Genomic DNA, 24042 nt, shown 5'->3' with positions numbered 1-24042 from the left:
GGGGCACAGGAGAGGCACATGTATTGCCTCTTTCCTCCTTTTAGCTCAGGGTCCAAACAAAAGTGATATTAGGTTCTCTTTCATCACCAAGCACTCAAATGCCCAGTCCAGAAACAATTGTCCTCAGCTCTCTGTAAAGAACACAGACCCTGGACTGTGCAGAAGAATCTGACCCACCCCAGGGAATTGGCACCTGCTTCCCGTTCCTGCCAAAGGCCAAAGTTACTTTTCTGTTCTGACCACTAAAGCCCTCTGTCTCGTTTGAAGTCCTCACTCTGGGGGCCACTGGCTCCAGGGTCAGCCTCAAGCCCAGCATTTCAGCCACATCCTTGGCAGAGGCTGACATCAGCTGGGGGGAGGGGGAGGGGCGGTTCCTCTTGCTTAACACTGAGAAAAAGCAGATTGGAGTTCACCCAATTCCCTACGTGGTTTTGAGCAAGTTTTTTTTTTTTTTTTTTAATCTCTTAGCCTCATCTGTAAAATGAGATTAATAATACCTGCCTTGAGCATCCTAGTGAAGGTTGGAAATAATTCTTTCAAGGCATGGGCTTAGTAAGCCCTCCTTACGTGGTGGCTCTCAGGAAAATGATGATTTCCAAAGTCTCATCTAAGATGACTCTGATCCCCACGCCCACACACCCTTTCTCTTATTGTTTGTTTATTTATTTAAGTAAACTATACACCCAACATAGAGCTCATTAAACTCTGAACTCACGACCTCAAGATCAAGAGTCGCACGCTTCTCCAACTGAGCCCTCCAGATGCCCTCCCCACCCCTTTATTTTCTTGATTGGCCTGAAGAGTTGAGTGTAGGCTGTATTTCATTTGACGGCTCTTGGGACCAATCCTTCCGCATCTACTTCTCTTTCTGAATGAAGGAACAGATGACGGGGACAGTGGGTCCACCAGCTGCTGCGAGTGATGAATTTTTGATGACCTCAAATTTCTGACCAAGGGAGGGCTTGTTTAACATGGCACTTGGGTGAAGTGTAGATGCTTTTTGGGGATTGAGGATGGAGTCTGTGTCTTTACTGAACTCAGAGGATGCGGGGCTGTAATTTGGGGAACAGAGCCAATGCCATCAATTCTTACAAAAGAACGTGTAGTTTGTGTAACGATTTATATTTGCCTAGTGCTGCTCTACAGTTTACAAAGCCTTTTCACACCTGTTCACGTTTAGCACCATCCTGTGAGGAGGGCAGAGCAGAAATCATTAGCCCCGTTTTACAGATAAGAAAACTGGAGTTTAGGAGGTGAAGTCTGGATCCTGTAAGAGTGGTGTTCGAACCAGGTTTTGTAGGCGGTTCTCCTGGTCACCAAAATGTACGCTATGGTGACCAAGATAAGGGGTAAGGGAAAAGATTCGGTGACCAGATTCTAGGATGGACACAAGCCAGTCTGAAAAGACAGGCTGAAGTGGTGGTGGCCTTTGGCCTCTGGGCCCCATGTTGGCGGGGGGTGGGGTGGGGGGGGTTGTTCTGCCAGTCTGTATGCAGACTGCATGCTTTGTCAGTTACCTACTGGTGTTTTCAAAATTCCGGTTTCTTCCTGAATCTCTGCTGCCCCCCTGAGATCCCCCAGCTTACACAGCAGGAAAATGAGAGGGGTGGAGAAAAGGTGTTTCAGGTGTTCAGAGTAAATGATAATGATGATGGGGCAGGAACAAGCTTCTGGTGGACATGTTGTTGCTGCTGATGGGTGCATGTGTGTTTGCTGGGCTGAGGAGCAGCGTGGGGAAAGGAAGTGCTGAGCCGGGGAGATCCCTGTACAGAATGATGCCAAGGACTGTTCTTGCAGCCCAGATAGGCTAATAAGCTGCGTGGAAAGGGATGTGTTCTCCCACCTAGAGTCTGAGCTAAGTAAGCAGTTAAGGCTGGACATGGGTGAAACCAGAGTAGCACTTTCAGCTCCGGGTTACAAACTCGGTGCGGTGGCTTGCAGGCAGTATTTGAAAGAGTGAAGTAGATTGGAAAGCATCCAGGCGTATTACATGTAAGAAAGTAAGCATTCGTTCACGAAACTGGCTTTGGAGGTATACACACGTACATGCCAGTAAGGACTGGTCTTGTAAAATGTATTTTTTACTATGGTCAGAGGCAAAAAAAGGTTTGGAGTCTCTGACCTAGAGAATGTCCAGAGCAGAGCAAGGTGGATGTCAGCCTTGCAAGATGAGTAGTTCAGCCCTAGAAGAGAAAGCCCCAGAAGGGCGGATGGTTGTCTTTGACTCACTGAGGGCTGTTGAGACAAAGAGGTGGTTTATGTGCACCCCGTGGCTCTGGAAGGTGGGATTTGTTTCAAGAGGGACTAGATTTTGGCTGGCCAGCACTTTCCCTTATCAGAGGCATTCTATGGCAGAATCAACTCCCTGGGGAGGGAGAGAGCCTGTCTGCCCACTGGAACTGCTTGGGGACCCTGGAGGAGTCTGGCTTCCGAGTCCTTGCCAGCCTTGGAGACTGGCTCAGCATTCAGGCTTTGGGAGCCTCAGAGTCCTATGGGTGGATGGCATCACCGGAACACTGGGGAGCAGTTCCAGGGACGTGTGTCCACATATCCTAGCTTTGTGCACTCCCCACTGTGGTTCCTAAGATGCAGCAGAGCATCGTGGCTCAGCAGCCTTCTTCAGACAGTCCCCGGAAGAAGGTCAGGGACTGTGGATGACATTGGTCTCAGCCAAGTGCCAGCAAGGAAGGAAATCTATGATTTGCCTCCTTCAAAGTTGCTTAGGGAAAAGAGTTTTGATCTATCATCTGATTGCTGTGTCTTACTGTCACTGATCACTAAGATTGTATCCTACCAGGATGAGGTTCAGCCCAGCCCATGCACATATTGGATACTCCCCATTATGTGCAGCCCCCGGGGTTGTAGACGTTAAGATGTTAGATCCAGAGCTGAGGATGGCCAGGTTGTAGGGAGTTACAGAGACTCCCTTGGAATGGAATGACACATAGACACTTGCAGGTGACGGAAAAAACACTCTCACCTGGATTCTTTCTCCCTGAAAACAGTCTCAAGAAGCAGACTTTAGTGTCCTCAAAGGCTCTTCCAAGGCTCCCTGCCAGGCAGGGGCTAAGTTCAGAAGCAAATGTAGGTTTTAGGACAGTTCAGCCCGCTGTGCTCTGCCACCCAGAGAGAGACCTGCCCATCCCTGCCATCTCCCCCCACCCCTAGCCCCCCCACAGCTGGGTGAGTTTCCCAAAGAGCACACGTCCAGGGGCTGTTTCCACTCCACCTTTGTCTCCTTTCTTGCTGGAGAGGTCCCAGTCCAAAGCCAGACAGGCACGTGGTCTGGCAGCTGCCCCAGGGGACTCCTTCCCCTCCTTCTCCAGCTTTCTCCACGAAGCCAAAGGATTCCAAAGGATTCCAGCAACCAGACAAAATGCCTGCTGCCACAGGGCCCCAAAGAAATTAAGCACAGGTCTTTTGGGGGGGGGGAATGCCCATGTCACCTTCAGATTCCCTGAAGTCTTAATGAATCTTTGATCTGGAGGTCATTTCTCTGGGCAGGTAGAAAGGGATTAGAGGGTAGGAAGCTCGTTTGTAACTGTGAGTGGGAGGCAGCTGGAGTCTGAGGTGCCATGCCCTGCACGTGGAGGATCAGTGAGCAGCTTCTGGGCCCTGAGGCTGCACTAGAGGCCAGCCACGGGACTTTGGAGTCACATAGGCCAGAGGCTAAATCTTGCTGCCACATTGGCCTCTCTAGGACCACGAACAAGTTAGTTGACCTGTCTGTGCATCACCTCCCTTGTCTCTTAGATGAATTGGTGTCTGCAGACTGTAGAGATATTGACATGGCCTGTTTAAAGTTCTTGGCACATGGGAAGGCTTAGTAAGCCCTGCTGTACTTATTAGTTTTTCGCTTATTCCTTTAGGCAACAGATAAAATCTTAAAGCTTTCAGCAAAGGGTAGAACATTCCTTCTTTCAGAATGACTCCTCTGCAAGTAGGGCCTTAAGGCGTGTTATAAATAATTACGGTACGTGCGGTAAAGCACATAGAATGCATTTGAGGAACGTGCTAGCATGGGAAAGTGGGGGGATTCATGGAGAAAGCTGGAGAAGGAGGGGAAGGAGTCCCCCAGGGGGCAAGGCAAGCGAGGGCATTTCAGGCAGCGAGAGCTATGTGCGCAAAAGCAGAACACGGGGTGTGTTCTAGCATAAACCTGCAGTTTATGCTAGAAAAGTAGGTGCAGTCCCTGCCTCAGTGGGACCAGCAAAGTTCCCAGGACGTGGGATCCAAATCCTTTTATACGTCAGTGCTTCCTGGAGGAGGAGGTATTTGAGCTGTGTGGTGAAGAAGGGGGAGCAGCACGCCGTAGGTGGTAAGTGAATGGATAATGATGTCAGGAAGGACAGTGGCAGCATGCTGAGTAGGTTTGCTAGGAGCAGGGCCAGAGGAAGGAGGAAAGAGGGAGGAGCGGTGCCAGGTGTGAGGCCCATGTCAAAATAACCCGCGTCCTCTGGCAGCACCAGCGCAGCAAGAGAGGCTGTCCCCACTTGATGATCCCATCGGGATGTGTGCTTCCAGTCCCAATGCTGGCAGTGGCCCTCCCTGCGACCAGGATGAGCGTGGGAGCCGCAAGCCTGGTTTTTCTGGAAATGAGCGTTTCAGTAACTTTCTTTCTTGACTTCTTTTTGGAGCGCTCAGTTCAGCCTCATGCTCTGGGACCTAAAATAGCGTCCTCCTGCTGGATGTGTCTCAGGCTGGATTGCTTGGAAAGTAGTCTTACCAAAATCACTATCTCCCTAGCCCTGCTGGCTCGAAGATCCTCGTCAGCGGTCTCGGTGCAGTATCAACCGGGGTCCTGGCCCTTGGCCTTTTCGTCCTACACATATGTCAAGATTGTCCCTTGACAATCTTGTGTGTGTGCCCCTGAGTCGGCACACCCTGAGGCCCTCTACCAGGCACTGAGAATATAAAAGAAAATGGGGTAGTTTGAAGGTTCCTGTCTTCACGGAGGTGGGGGCAATTATAATAGAGTATGATAAGTACAATATTAGAGATTTAAGGAAAGTGCATAGAAACTTGGAGGTGGGGATAATTAATTCTGCCAGGTGGCACAGGACATGGGCTGAGGAAGGTGACATTTCAGTTAGGCATTCATTCATTTATTCAGAAAATATTTATGGAGGGGCACCTGGGTGGCACAGTTGGTTAAGCATCCCAACTCTTGGTTCCTGCTCAGGTTGATCTCAGGGTCATGAGATCGTGCCCCAAGTCAGGCTCCACACTTGGTGTGGAGTCTGCTTGAGACTCCCTCTCCCTCTCCCTCTCCCACTCATGTGCACACCCTCTCTCTCTCTCTCTCTCAAATAAACCTTTAAAAAAATACTTACAGAGTACCCTCCATGTGCCAGGTGTTGTTATAAGCACTTGGGACACTTCACGGAACCAGAAATCCTTGGCTTGTGCTGCTGACCTCCCATGTGTGTAGACAATGACAGTAAATGTAAACGAAGTAAATCATGTCAGATGTTGGAAGGTGGTAAGTGAGCCAGGGCAGGGAGTGGGGAGCACAGACGTGGCTACAGTTGCCCTAAGGATGCCAGGGTCAGAAGCGTCATGCCCAGCAGGGGTTCTCCGTGGCTCTAGGTGGACCCTGGGACCCCTAGTCACTTTTCTGCTTTGGCTCACTGTCCAGCTGAAACTGTGCATCCAGGCGTGGCCTCTGGCTCATCGCTCCTGAATCATTGCCTGAGTCTGACCTCAGAGCCCTCCCCCGCGTTCCAGCTCCCCTTCCAGCAGTCGGTTCAGCTTGCCATCCAGGAGTCAGCTGTGCTTTGTTGAGAGCACCGGAGGCTCGTTGTTTCCTTCCAGATTGCGGGGAAGACATTACCTCTTCTTTCCAACAAACCTCCATGAACAGAGCCAAGTGTCGAGTGAGCAGATCTCTGGATGTGGTGCTGGGGGTGGATTTGGTGCCATCAGTGATGTAGGAGGCCCTCTCAGCTGTAGTAAGGTCAGCTAGAATGGTGGGGGGGGGAGTTGTGATAGAACACTCTGAGTCCTGCAGTGGAACTCCTCCCTTTGAGTTCTGGGCCCTTCACATGGGGTGGTTTTTGTCCACGTGTTGGCTTCTCAGCTCCAGAGGGGACATGGCCATGAGTGCACTGGTCTCTGATGCTGTGGTTCAGGGAGCCCAGGGCTCCTGCACTTTGCATACGTTTTCATATCACATAGTTATCTGTGCTCTCCAGCAGCCACAGTGAGGCAAGAGGGTCATCTATTGAAAAATGTTTAACTTACGCTGCATTATCAGAAAATAGGAAAAGGTATAAAGGAATAAAGATCAAATACACTTCCACCATCCCAAACACTATTGCTAACATGGCTCTTTGGTATAGATCCTTACAAACTCGTGTGTGTGTGTGTGTGTGCGTGTGCACGCGCGCACACTCATACGCACATGCTAGGTTGAGCCATATCAGAGTGCTGCTTTTATAAGTCAAAAGTGGCTAGATTTTCACTTGATTCAACCAAATATAAACATACACACACACACATATTTAAACAAAATGGGACCGTACAATAACATAGGTTTGTAAACTTATTTTAGCTGTCACTATGTCTTGGATCTAGAAACAGTGTGTCACAGTGGTCAAGGGCATGGGTCCTGCGTTCAAATTCAGTCTCCACCACTTACTCACCTGGGCAGGTAACCCCTGGGCAGGTTCCTGAGGCTCCCTGTGCCAGGGTTGCCCCCCCTTATATAGTGGGGATAATCACAGCATCTTCTGTAGAGGGTTATGTCGAGGGCAGATATGTGTGCAATCATTACCATGTTTCCAGATAAGTAGAGATGACATATTGTTTCATTGTAATCAGAACCCTATTAGTAGACATTACACTATGTCCATTTCCCACCGTGAAGGTGACATCCTTGTACACACATCGAAGAGTGACTATGTGTTCACCCCTTTACACTTTAAATACTTGGGCTTTAAGGTTTTAGCTTTTTTATTATTGAGAAATGTGTTTGATATATAACATTATATAAATTCAAAGCCTACAACATGTTAATTTCTCCCATTTAAATATTATGATTGCCATTGTATTGATAAAAGTTTTAGTTTTTTTTTTTTTTTTTAAGATTTTACTTATTTATTTGGAGGGGGAAGGGCAGAGGGAGAGAAAGAATCTCCAGCAGACTCTTCGCTGAGCATGGAGCCCAACGTGGGCCTTGATCTCAGGACCCTGAGATCGTGACCTAAGCCGAAATCAGGAGTCAGACATTTAACCAAGAGCCACCCAGGCACCAATCAAGGATTTAAGGATCCTTATTAATGTGTTTCTAACTGAGTGGTGGGTATGGGGGAAGGTCATTTGGACTGTTGTGCATAATTCTGCGAACGGGGTTTCCTGGACCAGCCCCACTTCATTTGCTTTTCCACACTTCGGCAACACGTCCCCACACTGGGCACTGGCCCCCACTTCTGTGCCTTGATGCTGGCTTCTCTACCCCGGCATCCCTGCAGGCCCCTCCTCAAGGCCAGTCATCTGGTTCGGTGGTTCTTCCTGCAAGGAAGGACGCCTACACCAGACATGCAGTCTTGGTCAAGTACCCGCCCCGGGGCCCCCCACACTCTGCATGCACCATGGTCTCCTCTAACTGGCTGTGCACACGGAGCAGTTACATCTGACTCATCTGTGAACTAACTTAGTACAGCACTTGACGCATAGGTGCTCAATATATGTTTGGTGGGTGAATTTCGTGAGTGAATAAAGTCATGGATGACTAAATTAATGGGGGCCAGCGGGGGCCAGATCCTGAAAGCCTTGAGTGGAGCATTTTCCCCGTGTGCAGCGGCGAGCCCCTGGACATGCCTGGCATGGTTGCAGCTGTGTTTTAGGAGGAGGGGTCTGGCCATCCGTAGCTCCCAGGAGCTGGTGGCCCAGAGACTAGTGGGACGTCAGGCCTGCATTCCCAGGTGGGGGTTCATGCTGCCTGGGGCCCTTTGGGTGACCCTCCCCCTCTTGAACCTGGAGGCTCTTACCCCCTACTTCCCTAAGGAGGGGTTCTCCTTCACTCGAGAAACGGAAGTTAGAGTTCTTGGCTACTCTGCTTTCGGAGGAAGTCCTATCAGAGCCCCACTGATGATGAAATCCACCTCCAGAATTAGCAACCACCACCTCTCCGCTTTTGCAAAGTGCTTAGCAGCTCCTCCCCAGCTTGTTATGACTCCCTGGGTTCTGGGCCAGAGGTGTTCATCAGGCCTCCTGCCCACCAGCCGGGACATTCCGTGGCCTCCCCAGGGTGACCAGACCCTGCACTGCCCCTCCACTTCTCTTTGGCTCTGACCTGAGATCTGTGTGGCTGCGCTTTGGTTGTGTGTCGCTAAGGACTTCAGTTCTGGAGGCTAGGGCTTGACATAGACCTGTGTGTTCTCTCAGTGGAAATGAGTCTGACTTGTCCTTCCCAGGCTTAGGATAGAGCTCAGGATCAGTGGGGTTGCACCTGGAGTAAGACGTTGGCTCAAATCCTGGCTCTGCTGCTTATCGGCCGGGTCATCTACCTAGCCAGGCATCCCAACTAGCTGGGCAAGTCACTTAACTGTTCCAAGACTCAGTTTCCCCATCTCATCAGTGGAGTTAGCCACCCTGGGGTGACCACAGGGTTAAATGACATAATGCGTGCAAATGAATCTGAAATCTATTACAGGCCTTTGGAAAGGTTAATTAAGAGAATCAGAGCTTGAACCACAATGAGGTGGAGACTATTTAGTGTGCGTTTTAGATAAGGAAATTTGAGATCCAAAGGTTGTGGGGCGCAGGGTGGGGAGCTGGAAGGAAGTTGAAAGAAGAATTGAGAGGGAATCTGGACATTCTGCCTTAACGCTTCCTCTGCTCCAGCCCCCGCCCGGCTCCCTGCAGCACAGAAAAATCTGCCAAAGCAAGCACCAGTCAATTTCATGTCTCCTTCCTGAAAGGCCTCATTGAAAAAGAAGCACACAGAAGTGACTAAGTGTATCGGTATCGATTCTGTGGAGATCCAAGCAGTTCTAAAGCTGGAAGGCAGTGGGAAGGAGAGGAAGAGTCAGCACAAGAAACGCCGAGGGCATGGGGGAGAATTAGCTGGGGGAAGAAGAGGCAGAAAGGGCTGGCTTCATTTCTCTCCTCATGGGCCTTCAGTGCTGCTTCCTGGCAGGCCTGTGTGTTCCCCTAGTCCAGGCAGCACCCCCACACTTTCCTAGACAACACTCTGCCCTCTCCTCCCCCGCCCTCACTCTCAGCCCCTGACCTTGCTTCCTGTTTCAACTGTGAAAAGAGATGCAATCCCCAGAAAGCTTGCCCAAGTCCCCGCCAGCCACCTGTCGACACCTCTGTCCCTACTCTGTGACCTGGGCTGGTGCTCGCCAGGGTGGTCCGCTCCTACGGTGTACTAGACCCCTTCCCCCTTCCAGGGATGCTCCATTCCTTCCCCTCACATCCATACAAATGTGTTGTCATTTCTCGCATTTCTCCCAAGGCAATGCGGACCCTGCCTCCTTCTGTCTCAGCCCCCTTGCTGGTTCTCGCTGCCTCCAGCTCCCCTTCTTCCTCTCTCTGAGTCCCCCTTCAGACTCTGCCCTCTTCCGCTCTACCAAAAAGCCCTGCTAAAGGTCACCACGATGTTCAACCCAGTGGGTCAGTTTGCAGCTCTCATCTGCTTGATCTGTTGGCAGCTTTCACAACTGATGGCTCCCTGTTGAAGTACCTCTCTTTGTCTGCCTTCCAGGGTGCCACACTCCTGGCTTTCCTTCTACCTTGTGGGCTGTTTCTTTTCTGTTTGCACTCCTCGCTCCCCCCAACTCTTTCTTGAATGTCGGGTGTCATCAGGCTGTCCCCAGAGGTCTCATCTGCACTCACTCCTTGGTGATCTCACCCATCCATAAATCCCATCTATGTGTGGATGGTTACCAGACCGCCTGATCTAGCTCACACCTTTTCCAAATTCCAGGATTGCACCCTGCCACCCCACCCCAGATCAGTTAGATTTCCATTTGGTATCTGATGGGCATCTCATTGTAACACGCCCCCAGGCCAGCTCCCATCTGCTCCAGACTTGTTCCTCCTTTGGTTCTCTACCTTGTTGTTGACAGCTCGGCCCCACACACTGCTCTGGCAAATAATCACGGTGCCACCCTTGACTCCTTCCTTCCTTCCTCACACCCCACGTCCAAGTCATCAGCAAACCGCATCAACTCTGCCTTCTCAATATATCCAAATCCATCCACATCTCGGCACTTCCACCACGACCAGCCTGGTCTGGGCCCCCATCATCTCTGCCCTGAATTAATTCAGCCACGTCTCAGCTGTTCCCCCTGCTTCCCTGCGTGTCCCCCCAGTGTCAGCACAGCAGTCAGAGGGGTTCCCTAGAAAAGGAGTCTGGTCATGTCACCCTTCATTCAAAAGCTCCTGGGGGCTCCTGTGACCCCTCGTGATTCAGCCTCTCCACCTCGGACCTCGAGGCTCCAGCCACAGTTAGCCTCCCTCCTCTCAGGTGGGCCCTGCCTGGAACTCTTCCCCCAGCCATCTCTTGCTTCCTCATCACCTTCTCTCACCTTCCAGTGCAGCTTTTCCTGGTGATTCCCGTGTAAGGTTCGGACACCAGCCCCATTCTTGGCCCTATAGAACCTATCACCATCTCAGACACCATAGATTTTATTTAATGGTTCACTGTCAGTCACTCTCTCTCATTCAAGTATAAGGTCTATGAGGCAGGGGTGCCTGGGTGGCTCAGTCAGTTGGGCATCCGACTCTTGATTTTGACTCAGGTCATGGTCTCAGGATCATGGGATCGAGCCCTGAGTCCGTTGTCCGTCGGGCTCCAAGCTCAGTGGGGAGTCTGCTTGTCCCTCTCCCCCTGCTCATGCACTCTCTCAAATAAATGAATAAATAAAATCTTTTTAAAAAAAAAAAAAGATCCATGGGGCAGAGATGTGTTGGTTTTGGTGCACAATTGTACTCCTGGAGTAGGGCCCAGCACATGGTAGGCCTTCAGGAAATATGTGTTGAATGAATGGGTGAATGTGTAAAGATTTTGGAGCAGTTGCTCCCTGAGTTTAGGGAAGCCTGGAAGAGATTCAGATGGTCCCTAAGAATCAGGTGAAATATAGAAAGAGGTGCCAGAGAGCTCTTTGAGAAGAAAATAGATGACCATCTGTACGGGGCCAGTTCTATAGTTGGCCAGACTACATGGGAGGAGAGCTATTTTTCTGAGCCTTATGTAACAGATGTGGTTTTGTGTAAATCACACTTCTGTAAATGGAATCCTATTTTAAATGCACTAGCAGAGATTGCTATTTAAAGGAATCTGATGCCACATTCTTTCGTAAAATGAATAATCTCCTAATTTGTCCTGAGTGTCAATTCATATTTTCCCTCCCCCCGAAAATGTATATGGACTAAATCAAAGTATGCTTGTCTGGGGTGAGGAAACCTACGTGTGCCATTTTTTGTGCTGTCTGTGTTATTCCCTTTCTCTTTGCCCACGTTCTTCCCCTGCTTCATTTCTGCTTTTCCTTTGGCTGAGCTGTTTTTTTTTTTCCTTAGACTTTGACATAGAATGTTCTTCTGTAGCATGACCAGAATGAAAGAGCGCGTCGGACAGTGGCCCCTCCCAGACCAAATAGATATAGTCTGGGGGGTGGAGCAGAGGAGCCCATCACGTGTGTGTGAACGTGTACTGGGGGTTCAGGGTTAAGTTCTCAGGTGAGAGTCACACACAGCTGAGTTAGGGACCCACTGACCAAAGAGACAACCACGTGCTTTTTGCCCTCCTTGCGTCCAAGCTTACCCTCCGCAGGACTGGTGAGGTTGGATGAACTTCCCTTTTGGGGTTGTGCCAAAGGTGGCCAGAGTGAATCCGGCTGTGGACTGTTAATAGGACTGGCTGGAGCTCGGGGCTCAGGAATGTCCCCTCTTGGTGCCTCACCCACCCTGCTGATATCGTAGATGACAGCAAGGTCCGTGGCCACCCAGCTTGGTGGAGTTTTGTCCCAGTGCTCTCCAGAGGGTCTAACTTGAGCTTCACACGTCCACCACCCAAATCTCTGTTTCCCTTCGAACCAGAATGTGCCCCTCTGAGAGAACACAGCTGCGTGTTAAGGGTTTGGTGGAAGGTGCAGCTGCATCTAAGACCACAATCTGCTTCCCGAAGAAAACAGTGGAAGGTTGACTCGTTTAGAGGTTCTCTGGCCTTGGGTCAGGTTTCCATTTTAAGTTTTCTGAGACATTTCTCCTTTGGTTCTCATCAGACCAAGAGACCATAACACCTGCTCGTAGGGCAAGCTCGACTTTTTATAAGATGAGACGAATCTGCCTTTGAGATAACGAATATGTCAAGGTCAGAGCAGAGACTTAGTAAACAAGTTGGCTTTGGCGAAGAGTTCAGTTATAGCCCGCTAATTAGCAGGATGTAGAACGTGTGCCTGACTGAGAAGGGCAGGTGCCAACCCTGCTGTGTGGCTTGACCTCTCTGAGCCCACTGGTTTATAAAGTGCGCCCTGCCTTCCTTCCCCGGGTCTTCTCAGCATCTGGGAGACAGTGCGTATGAAAGCTCTTCGAAGCCGGGAAGGCTTGGACATGCTCTTGCCATTATTATTCAAGCAAGCCTGGTATTTACACATTTGAATGAGCCAAACAGGTAAATTGGGAATGTTTAAAGTTACAGAATGATTTGCTTGACTCAAATAAGAAAGCTATTTTCCCATAGCCACCCCCTTTCATCAGGTTGGGTTCTGTTTGTTTGTTTTTTTAAGATTTTATTTATTTGAGAGAAAGAATGAGAGAGAGAGAGAGCACATGAGAGGGGGGAGGGTCCGAGGGAGAAGCAGACTCCCCGCCGAGCAGGGAGCCCAATGCGGGACTCGATCCCGGGACTCCAGGATCATGACCTGAGCCGAAGGCAGTCGCTTAACCAACTGAGCCACCCAGGCGCCCGTGGGTTCTGTTTGTTTATCAACTGCATTCCTGAGGATCCAATCACAGTTGTGTGAAGACCACCCTCTGAAGTGAGAGATGAAGCTGAAGAATTGGGGGTGGGGGGGACCCTGGAGTCGTATGGGGAGTTTGGACCCCAGAAGATCAGGAGCCACACTAGATTCTAGATGCCTCAGCTGGGAAAACGCATGAGGAGAGTTCCTCCTGCGGCTTTAGTTGGGGCCATTTGTGGTAGAGACTAGAGGTCAGGGGCCACTTATATAGTGAAGTGGGCATAAGATGGGGGGGGGAGTGGTAGAAATAGAGACCTGAGGGAGAAACGGCAGGCCTTGGCACATCTGAATACGGCCAGTGCTTCCTGGCTCATTCACTGGGCAGACAAAACAGGGCTCTGGAAGGACACAGAGCAAGGAATGAATGGGTGGTTCCTATGCCCAGGGACCCCCTGTCAGCCAGGCACCACCTCCCCGTTGGGTCTTGAGATAGTGGGAGAAACGTTGCTCTGTTACTGTAAGAGAAGAGACAAAACCAACCTCAAAGAAAGCTGGGGAGAGGTGGGGAGGGAAAGCAGGGGGGAGGGGAGGGGAGGAGAGGAAGTTGGCAGCGCTGGTAGTTTGGGGAAAGACACAGCGCAGGGTTTCTGCTCTTGCTGAGCAGCTGTCTCTCTCTGGAAGGCGAGGGGCATGGCGAAAGGCCAAGCCCAGCCTGGCCCGGGAGCCATGAATGATCAGGATACGTCTGATGGGACCACCCAGGGCTCCACTTTGTAGGCAGACGTGCCTGGAAAGTGACCGTGACGTGTTCTCTGGGGCAACACCTGTGAGCAGAGGCACTGCAGGTTTTTGGGAGACAGAACGGATGCTTCCTCTGTGAGGAGAGAAGCAGAACTGTGGTGGTAGGGTTGTGGCCCGAATCCACGGCCCCCTGCAGGTGGGCAGAGAGGACACAGGGCCTGGAGACCCAGGGTCTCAGTACCTAGCCCTCTTGCCCTGCCTCCTAGGGCCCTCCTCAGGCCTAAGTGGACCCCCCCGAGGGTGATCATGGAAGGAGATGGCTGGGGTGTGTAGCAAAAAAGTGGCCCTCCTCAGAAACCGGGCTGCTCAAGTCTGTGGTCAGTGTGGGCATGGGTTTTTAGGTCGGGGGACGAAAGTACAGGTACTATGGCAATCTTTGCCCAAGGATATGACAGGATGGGCTGGCGGAAAGGGACTCTTGGGCAGCAATAATTATAAGCCGGGGTGGTAAGACTGGAACCACAGAGGTGACAGAAGATGGAGCGTGCTGGCATCTCCAGGTTGGCAGGGACAAGGTGGGGTCCCCTCCCTTTCTGTCATCAGTCACTCCTGTGCTGAATGGTCTGATTTGGAGCCTGTAGGTGGAAGTTCTGGGGGTCTTTGGGGACACCGAATGGGGGCGCTCCCAGTGTGGTGGCAGAGGGGACAAGAGTAGGAGTGGACGTGCATGACATCCAGGGAACGAGATAACCTGGGAAGGCCGCCCAGAGGATTGCAAGTGTGGGGAGGGTCGTTCTAAGAGGGAGGCTAGGCTCTCACTTGTCCCTTGGAGTAAAACGAGCCTTGGGACTAGTTGCAAAGGGCAGAGGGGTCTTGTGTAGAAAGGGAGAGTGCCCTTCCCAGGACTCATGAGCATCCTGGATCATTTTCAGAGAAGAAAGGCTAGGTGCGGGCATACCTTGGAGATACTGCAGGTTCATTCGGTTCCAGACCACGGCAGTAACTCGAAGATCGCAATAAAGCAGGGTCAAATAAAGTTTTTGTTTCCCACCGCATATAAAAGTTAAGTTTATGCCGTGCTGCAGTCTGCTAAGTGGGCAATAGCATTATGTCTAAAAACAAAATGTATATACCTTAATTAAAAATACTTTATTGTTAAAAAGTGCTAACCATCATCTGAGTTTTCAGCAAGTCATAATCACCGATCACAGATCCCCGTAACACATGTAATAATAATGAAAAAGCTTGAAATATTGCAAGAATCACCAAAATGTGACCAGAGACACCAAGTGAGCAAATGCTTTTGGGAAAACGACGCTGATAGACTTGCTTGATGCAGGGTTGCCATAGACCCATCAATTTCTTTTCCTTTTTTTTTTTTTAAACCCATCAATTTCTTTAAAAAAAATTGCAGTACTGTGAAGCAGTAAAGCAAAGTGCAGTAAATCGAGGCATGCTTATATCTGTCTTTGGCAAAAGACATGATTGTTCAGCCCCTCCGCCCTCGTTCTGGAAAGATGGTGTGCCTCTGGGTCCTCCTCACCCATAGGACCCTGTCTGGGGAAGGAGAACCAGCATTGGAGCTACCCTTCCAATGGAACATGATGGGAGGGCCTGGAGGGGAGGGTGGTGATGAGGAGCATGCGCCCAGCCCCCAGGCCTGGGAAGGAAGGATGTTCCTTTTGTCTAGACTGCTTTCCACTCTGCCTGCCATCCTCTTCTCCCTGCAAGGACGTTTGCCTCTGTCACTCACCCGCAGTGGCCCTGGTCACCGGTGATGTCATATGCAGTGGCTCAAGCTCGGTCCTCACCCACCTGCCCTTGCAGCACTGTTGGACACACACTCTTCACCCAGAAGGGCAACCCCCACCCCTCGACTCCCCTCCTGCCTCGCTGGCCATTTTCTTCTCAGTCTCCTTCCCCCGTTCCTCCATTCCTCTGTTCCTCCCAGAATCATGGGCTCAGAAGGCATAGGGGTGCCTGGAAGACCATCTTGGGTCAACAGTCCTCTAACGGCTGAACACCTGTTAGCAGCCCAGGCCAAGCACAGCACCCACCAAAGTCTCCTGGTCCGCCTCTCGCTGAACTTGCTTTCTTTATCTTTAAAGCCAGATCTGTTGAAATATAGTTTATATTGCCATAGAATTCACCATGGTTCGGGCCCAGTTCTCTGGGTTTCAACAGTTACATGCAATTAGGTAACCTCCACACAATTGAGCTTTCTTCGGGTAGGGTGGTCCTCCCTCACACTCCCTCGCGCACCCTCTGTAACCACCCCTGCCTCCACCCTCAGCCCCTGGCAACCAGTGACCTGGATTTTTTTTTTTCATTCCTCTAACTTCTCCAGAATGTCCTATAAATGGAATCATGCAGTCTGTGGCCTTTTGAGTCTGGCTTCTGTCACTTGACATCATACTTTGAAGATTCACCCATGTCATTGGAGTGAATCAGTCACTCGTTCCCTTCTATTGCTGAGTAGCTTCTCATGGTGTGGCTCATGGCGCCCTGTTCACTCGTCCCCAGGCTGAATGATGCTGGAATCATTTCCAGTTTGGAGGGTGATGGGCACAGAACATAGCTTCTCTTAATCCTCATTGCTGGGTTGCCCCAGAGCCCAGAGACTCTCCTCTTCCCGGGTGCTGGGGTTGAGATATTTAAAGACCTCTGTGCCCTTTCTTGCCCAACCCTGCTTCTGCCACCCCTTTCCCTGATTCCTGTTCTCTTATCAGACCTTGTGTGGTTTTCCATCCTCATCGGTTTGCTTGGCACCCACCGACGTTATCAGTATTCCTCTTGAATGGGGTGCCAGGAGCAGCAAGCCAGATCTGGTGCCCCGAGGGATGTCCGGTGCATGGTGGGATGAATCCGTACTCCCGAGTGCAGCTGAAAGCCATAAAAGCAAGGACTGGCTCTTGTTCTCGATCATATAATTCTGTTGATGTAGCTCAAAATGAAATTAGCTTCTTGAGTTTTATGTTACAATCGAAGCCACCTCATAGTGTTAACTCCGCGGACTTGCTGGGAACTCACGGGGAACTTAACTGGGAACTTCCTGTCCGACCACGTGCAGTTGGAATCACCTATGGTCACACCCTTCCGCTGTCACCCTTGACACCCTGCTCAGCCCCTTCACTGTGCCTTCTGGATACCCTCGCTAGTAAACACGGGGGAGGACACAGGTATGGGGCATGGGCACACCTTACTCCAAGGTCAGCACCTGCAAACACAGACAGCTACCCTCATGGCTCTTCCCCTCTGGCCCTGGGACTGGCAAGCTTTTCCTGCAGAGTGCCAGATAGTAAACGTTTTCGGATCTGTGGCCAGATGCTGTTGCTTCCTCCTACCCCTCCCTTCCTCCTGTTCCCTTTAAAAATGTAAAAACCAACCTTAGCTCACAGGCCACACGCACACACACTGGCTGCTGGCCGGATTCGACTGGTAGTCAGCGGTTCCCAACCCTGGTGTCCTCTAGTTTTTTTCCTTGTCTACGAGATGTTATAAGCAACTCTGTTAAATGCCTTGATGCTGGAAATTCAGACACACACCCCGTCTACTTGATTTTTCTCTGAAACGTTGCTCTGGAGTCTAGAAGGCACAACACTCTCGCCTGCTCCCTTCATCCTTGTGTGTTACTCATCCAAGTCAGAAGCTCAAGCTTACTCAGTACTGGGGGCTTTCTGACAGTCTACTAACTCACCTTGGGTTTTCCCTTTCATTGCTCTTGTTGCCTTTTTCAGGTCAAAGATCCTTCTGGACAGAAGACAGAGGCAAAATAGGAGTTCCTCATCCACAATGCACCACTGGCCAAAAGCAGTGTGCCCCTCCCTTGTTCGTTTTTGCTTTTCGTGTGATAAGACAGCCCTTTTGGGTGTCCTACACATTTTCTGGAAGCTTCATCTCATTTTGGCTTTCACTTTCTGATACCACTCATCAGGCTGTGTGCCACTTAGACGTAGGCTTACGTAGCTTGCACACCCGTCCTGGTTTCTTCTTTCATAAAGCATTGCTGAAGTGCACAGTCAGAGGAGAGGGAAGGAAAGAATGGAAAGAGGAAGGAACATGGTCCTCATCTCCCTTCAAATGGTTAACTCTTGGATGGCAAGGTCCACTTTCTTTCAGTTTGTGTTGTCCAGCAGCACCTAGGTTGGCGCCCCACACCCAGGCAGGGTGGTCCTGCTGCACAGATCGTCCTTCCCAGTCTGTGCAGAAGGCCTGGCCGGGCTTGCAGAGCTCATGGTCTTGCAGCCTAGGGGGTGGCCCAGTGCTACCTCTGACGGGCATTCAGTCAAAGTCATGATTCCTCAGTGTTTTCCACTTAAAAAAAAAAAATATCTTGGGGGGTGCTGGGTGGCTCAGTCGGATAAGCATCTGACTCTTGATTTCAGCTCAGGTCATAATCTCAGGGTTGTGAGATTGGACATCTGACTCGGACTCTGCACTGAGTGGGGAGTCTGCTTGAGATTCTCTCTCCCTCTCCCTCTTCCCCTGTCCCTGCGCATGTGCATGGGCACGTGCTCTCGCTCTCTCTCTCTCTCTCTCAAATAAATAAGTAGAATCTTTAAAAAAATTATCTTACATGAAACCTCAAATTCACTGTCTTACCCAGTTTAAAGGGTATAACTGAGCAGCATTTAGTACATTCACGGTGTTGTGCAACCATCATCACTAAGCTCAGAACATTTTCATCACCCCGAAAGGAAACCCCATCCCCGTAAGTTACTCCGCTCCCCTCCCCCCGCCCCGAGCCCCTGGTACCCATCATTCTTCCTCTGTCTCTTCGAATTTGACTACTCTAGATAGCTCTGATACGTAGAATCAAACAGTATCCATCCTTTTGCGTCTGCCTAACCTCACCGAGCGTAAGATCCTCCAGGTTCGTCTGTGTCATAGTGCGTGGCGAGATTTCCTTCCCTTAAAACGGCTGAAGTGAAGAGACCATGGCTTGTTTGTCCGTTGCTCTGTGGAGGAACACCTCGGTTGCTTCCGCCAGTGTTTTCCACTGTGAGCACCAGTTTCCTTCCGGGTGTCCCACCAACCTGGCCACCTCCCTCCTCCCAACACAGGTGTGTACACCTTGCCAGCTCCAGAAGTGATTGACATTTTTTAAACTTCTCAACTTTTTTTTTAAGATTTTATTATCTATTTTAGAGAGAGAGTGGGGGGAGGGGCAGAGAGAGAGAGACTCTTAAGCAGGTTCTGCGCTGAGTGTGGGGACGGACGTGGGGCTCGATCTCATGACCTTGAGATCATGATCTGAGCCGAAATCAAGAGTGGGACACTTAACTTACTGAGCCACCCAGGCGCCCCAGCAAGATTTTTTTTTAAAGATTTTATTTGTTTGAGAGAGAGAGAACACATGAGGGGCGGAGGGTCAGAGGGAGAAGCAGACCCCCCGCTGAGCAGGGAGCCCAATGTGGGACTCGATCCAGGGACTCCAGGATCATGACCTGAGCCGAAGGCAGTCGCTTAACCAACTGAGCTACCCAGGTGCCCCCCAGCAAGATTTTTAATTGAAGAACTGTGAGGGACTTGGAGGAAGGAGGAGCTGGGGCATCCTCAACAGGAGAGGGGAGCACACACACACGGTATCAAGAGCTGGCAAGGACGTCCGCCTGGAGAGGACTGGGCAGACAAGGGTCCATCAGCCTGTCTGAGCACCAGGCACTGTGTGTGCTCACTGAGGGGAATGGCAGGCTAACACAGCCCCTGCCCTCATGGGGAAAGACACCAAGCAAAGGAACAAACAAGGACATTTCAGGTTGTGATAAGAGCCTCTGCAGGAAGTAACCACGATAGTCGTCGTGAGTTGTGGTAAAGAGATACTGCAGGGCAAGGGGCAGGGAGATGCCCCAGATTAGACAGGCTGCCTAAGAGGTGGTATTTGAACAGCCTGAAGAAGGAGGGAAAGCTAGCTTTGCAGATGGGAGGAAGACCCTTCCAGCCATAAGGAGCATCAGAGACAGAAAGAATTAGAAACGTTTGAGGAATGGGGCACCTGGGTGGCTCAGTCAGTGAAGCGTCTGCCTTCAGCTCAGGTCATGATCCCAGGGTCCTGGGATCGGGCCGGCAGCAGGCTCCCTGCTCTGCTCCTCCCTCCCCCTCTGCCCCTCCCCTGGCTTGTGCGCTCCCCTCTCTCGCTCAATCTCTCTCAAGTAAATAAAATCTTTAAAAAAAAAAAAAAAAAAAAAATGGAGCGGAGCCGGAGTCGAGACCAGAGGCCGAACTCGGGATCTGACAAGATGGCCGGGCTGCCCCGCAGGATTATCAAGGAAACCCAGCGTTTGCTGGCAGAACCAGTTCCTGGCATTAAAGCAGAACCAGATGAGAGCAACGCCCGTTATTTTCATGTGGTCATTGCTGGCCCCCAGGATTCCCCCTTTGAGGGAGGGACTTTTAAGCTTGAACTATTCCTACCAGAAGAATACCCGATGGCAGCCCCTAAAGTACGTTTCATGACCAAAATTTATCATCCTAATGTAGACAAGTTGGGAAGAATATGTTTAGATATTTTGAAAGATAAGTGGTCCCCAGCACTGCAGATCCGCACAGTTCTGCTATCGATCCAGGCTTTGTTAAGTGCTCCCAATCCAGATGATCCATTAGCAAATGATGTAGCGGAGCAGTGGAAGACCAACGAAGCCCAAGCCATAGAAACAGCTAGAGCATGGACTAGGCTATATGCCATGAATAATATTTAAAATCGATCTGATCATCAAGTTCTCCTGTTCTCCTGTTCTGCCAAGACTTCTTCCTTTTTTGTTTGCATTTAATGGACACAGTCTTAGAAACATTACAGAATAAAAGCCCAGACATCTTCAGTCCTTTGGTGATTAAATGCACATTAGCAAACCTATGTCTTGTCCTGATTCACTGTTGTAAAGCATGAGCAGAGGCTAGAAGTACCATCCGGATTGTTGTGAAACGTTTAAAAGCAGTGGCCCTTCTCTGCTTTTATTCATTTCCCCATCATGGTTTGAGTATAAAGCACTGTGAATGAAGGTAGTTGTCAGGGTTAGCTGCAGGGGTGTGGGTGTTTTTCTTTATTACTTTTTTTGAGGGGGAGAGGTAGTTTTATTTTAATTTTTTGGGCTCCTTTCCTCCCTTTTATGGTGATCTAATTGCATTGGTTAAAAGCAGCTAACCAGTTCTTTAGAATATGCTCTCTAGCCAAGTCTAACTTTATTTAGACGCTGTAGATGGACAAGCTTGATTGTTTGAACCAAAATGGGAACATTAAACAAACATCACAGCCCTCACTAATACCATTGTGACTTGCTGTCAAGTGTAGAATCCTTCCTTCAAGAAAAAGCTTGTGACCATTTTGTATGGCTTGTCTGGAAACTTCTGTAAATCTTATGTTTTAGTAAAATATTTTTTGTTATTCTACAAAAAAAAAAAAAAAAAAAAAAATGAAATGTTCGAGGAACAAAAAGACAGCTGTGTGGTTGGGGTGTAAGGAGTAGACGGAGAACAGGAATGGATGCTTGGCTGCATGGGAGTGGGGCAGCTGGCTCTGAGCAGGGGCGCGACCCCCTGCGAGGTACACAGATCACTCCTACTGCTGGGTGCAGGGCAGCTTGGGGAGGACCAGTCCATTTGGGAGGATATTTCAGTGGCCCAGCAGGGACATCCTAGTGGTTTGGGCTTGAGTGGAGACAGAGGAGCGGAAAGAAGCAGAGGGGTCGGGGTGGGAAGGACAGCATGACTGATGGCTGGATGGGAGCACAGGGAGGCAAAGCCTCATTAAGAAGGACTTGGAGGGGGACTGGGAGAGAAATACGTGGATGGGCATGCTGGCGGAAGTGAGGAGCCACCAAAGAAACCAGGGGACCAGGTGTCAGGTGGAAAGTGAAGCAGGCAGGTGGGTGGCACTGGCTGGTCATGGGGCTGCTGAGGGCGGCACAGTGTGGGGAGTCGAACTGGGTTGGAATCCTGGCCTCACCTGCTCTTGCCTGGGCTACCTTGGGCAACTTGACTCAGAAAATAAGCGCTCGGATTCCCTGTCTTCCAGGCCAAAGGGGAGGATCGGAAGCAAATCCCCGAGGGTAGGCCTGGTAGAGGCTCTGCTATTGCCACTAATCTGCTGAGAGCTATGTTGACTGCTCTATTATTTCTGAGGTGTCCCCAGTCCCCAGCCCTCCGAGTGGGCAGTCATCCCTCCGGCCATTGGCAGACACCACCTGCGCCTTTGCTCAGCCCCCTGCGCCCCGCGTGCTCTTTGCATTTACTTTCTCTGCCTCTGTTCCATCTCACTTTCTCCTTTCCCCTTCTGCCCCACCTGGTCTCACATTTCCCTCCGTGTGGCCCCGGGCAGGGGCCCCTCCAGTCCTTTGCTTCAGAACCTGCCGCCCGGACCTCCTGCACATCCTCTCCACCCGGCCCTGCCGAGGAACCTTGCGAGCCAGCCCGAGCGCGGGGACCCCTGCCAGGCGCTGTGTGCATGACAGGACAGGGCCCAGCAGAAGCAAGGCCCCATGGTTTTGCATCGGCTGCAGCTTGGCCGAGGCTGCGGAGGATGGGGCAGGGGGAGGAGGAGGGGCTGGGAGAAAGTCACCCTTCCCGCGGTGCCTGCTGATAATTGGCTCTCCGGAACCAGCTTGGGACACGAGGGCCAGCTGGGCCAGGAAGCTGTGTACAATGCCGCTCTTTCAGGGGGGACTCTGCGTGGTCGTAGGTCCTGTGTGACTCCAGGGAAATCTGGAGCACAGCCTGTTCTCAGAGGATGTTCTCTAACGTAGACCGGAGGTGAGAAATTGAGCCCCGACTTCCCACCCTCGGCCCTGGGAGGGTCCCCGAAGGCATTGCCCCGTTCAGGACCTGACGATTTCCTTCAGGGAGCATCTCGGGAGGGGAGGGAATGGGAGCAGATTTTCTCAAGACACCATGAATCATCGCATACCTGGTGCTTTTTAGAGGGGGAGCACTGGGAAGCAATCAGTCCTTAGGAATCTAATGATTTATTAAGAGTCTGCACCTGCCTTAGCAGCTATGGGCCTGCAAGGGAAGAAGGCAGGTCCTGGCCCTCGGGATTAAATTAATCTCGCTGGGGAGGTAAGACAACATACCACGTGTCAAAACACTAAGAGAAACTGGAATTCAAAAAGAAAGTAGGAGGGGCGCCTGGGTGGCCCAGTCGGTGGAGCGTCCAACTCTTGGTTTCAGCTCAGGTCATGATCTTGGGGTTGTGGGATCAAGCCCTGCATCGAGCTCCCTGCTCAGCTTGGAGTCCACTTGAGATTCTTTCCGTCTGCTCCTTCCCCTGCTTGCTCACTTGTGCTCTCTCTCTCTGTCTCATAAATACATCTAAAAAAAGAAAGTCGGAAAGTAGAAATCATTAGCCAGAGTGGCCTGGCCAGTCTACTTGATGGTCAAGTTTGGTCCACCCTGGGAAGAAGGGTGGGATTTGGAATGTAGAAGGAAGTGGAGCATGCATCACGTGGGATGCCATCCCAGGAGTAAAGTTTCACAGAAGTACTGGAAACTCATCATAGGCGGGAACGTCTGTCCTGGAAAAGTCCCCGAGTCTGACGTTCCAAGGGCCCTGGAGAACCCACAGCCTGCCTTTATGAGCCCAGAATGCTGAGGCTCAGAAACCGGGCAGCCCGCCTACAGCCATGGGGTGGGCCCTCCCCTAGGGCACTTGTACGTGGCGAAGTGTTGGTCGGGGAACCTGGGGCATGTCCGCTGCAATAAAGTGGGAGCTCCTATGAGCTGCAAGAGAAAGGTCTGGGGCTGTCCTCATGAGGGCAGGCAGGGCATGCGGACGTCTTGTAGCTGTTGGTTTGGGCAGAAATTTCATTCCACAGCCCGGTGCCAGGCTAGGCCTTTTGTCGGTGTCCTGGACTTGTCCTGGGGGCTATGACTGTATGTGCACACAGAAATTGTTCCACGCTTTCCTTAGGGCACTGAAGAGGTAACTCCTCACACCCAGGGGGATGGAAGAGCTTTTCTATCAGGTCCCTCCTCTGCTCAAGAGCCTTCTCTGGATCCCTAGTGTCCATCAGGCCATAATTTTTTGCCTTGATATTCAAAGTCCTCCATTATCTGAAGGACCCTTACAGAGTCTAAAAAAGGGGAAGGAACCTAAAAATCATGAAATCCAGCCTGAGCCTATCGGTCCTTTCCACAGTAACCCTGAGGAGAGGTTGCCATGCGTCTGCTGTATACTTCTAATAGGGAATTCTCTCTTTCACAAGACGGCTTTAAGTCCAAAAATGGCCACCGTATACTTCTATCCATTGGTGTAGGTTTGATCCTGGGAGTTATTCCTCCTTCCACATGACCACCCTTCAGAATGTTGGTATTCCTCTAAATTTTCCTCAGTTCCTGGGTTCTTCCCAATCCGAGTCACTCTCTTCTAGAAATGGTCTAGTTTGTCAGTTTTTCACAT

At 50.8% G+C, this 24042-nt stretch overlaps 2 protein-coding genes across 3 annotated transcripts in view; both read left to right on the top strand.

The window, feature by feature from the left end:
* HIP1 (huntingtin interacting protein 1) overlaps positions 1-24042 on the top strand; it is a 149351-nt gene that overhangs the window by 71473 nt on the left and 53836 nt on the right. The window lies entirely within an intron of this gene.
* LOC118356002 (ubiquitin-conjugating enzyme E2 N) lies at positions 19850-21032 on the top strand. The gene has a single exon (XM_035722137.1). The coding sequence runs from the start codon at positions 19892-19894 to the stop codon at positions 20348-20350; it is 459 nt and encodes a 152-aa protein (XP_035578030.1). The 5' UTR covers positions 19850-19891; the 3' UTR covers positions 20351-21032.

Source organism: Zalophus californianus, chromosome 10 (genome assembly GCF_009762305.2).
Source record: "Zalophus californianus isolate mZalCal1 chromosome 10, mZalCal1.pri.v2, whole genome shotgun sequence".
In the NCBI taxonomy this organism is placed as follows: domain Eukaryota; kingdom Metazoa; phylum Chordata; class Mammalia; order Carnivora; family Otariidae; genus Zalophus; species Zalophus californianus.
This window is presented reverse-complemented; position numbering and strand designations above follow the sequence as displayed.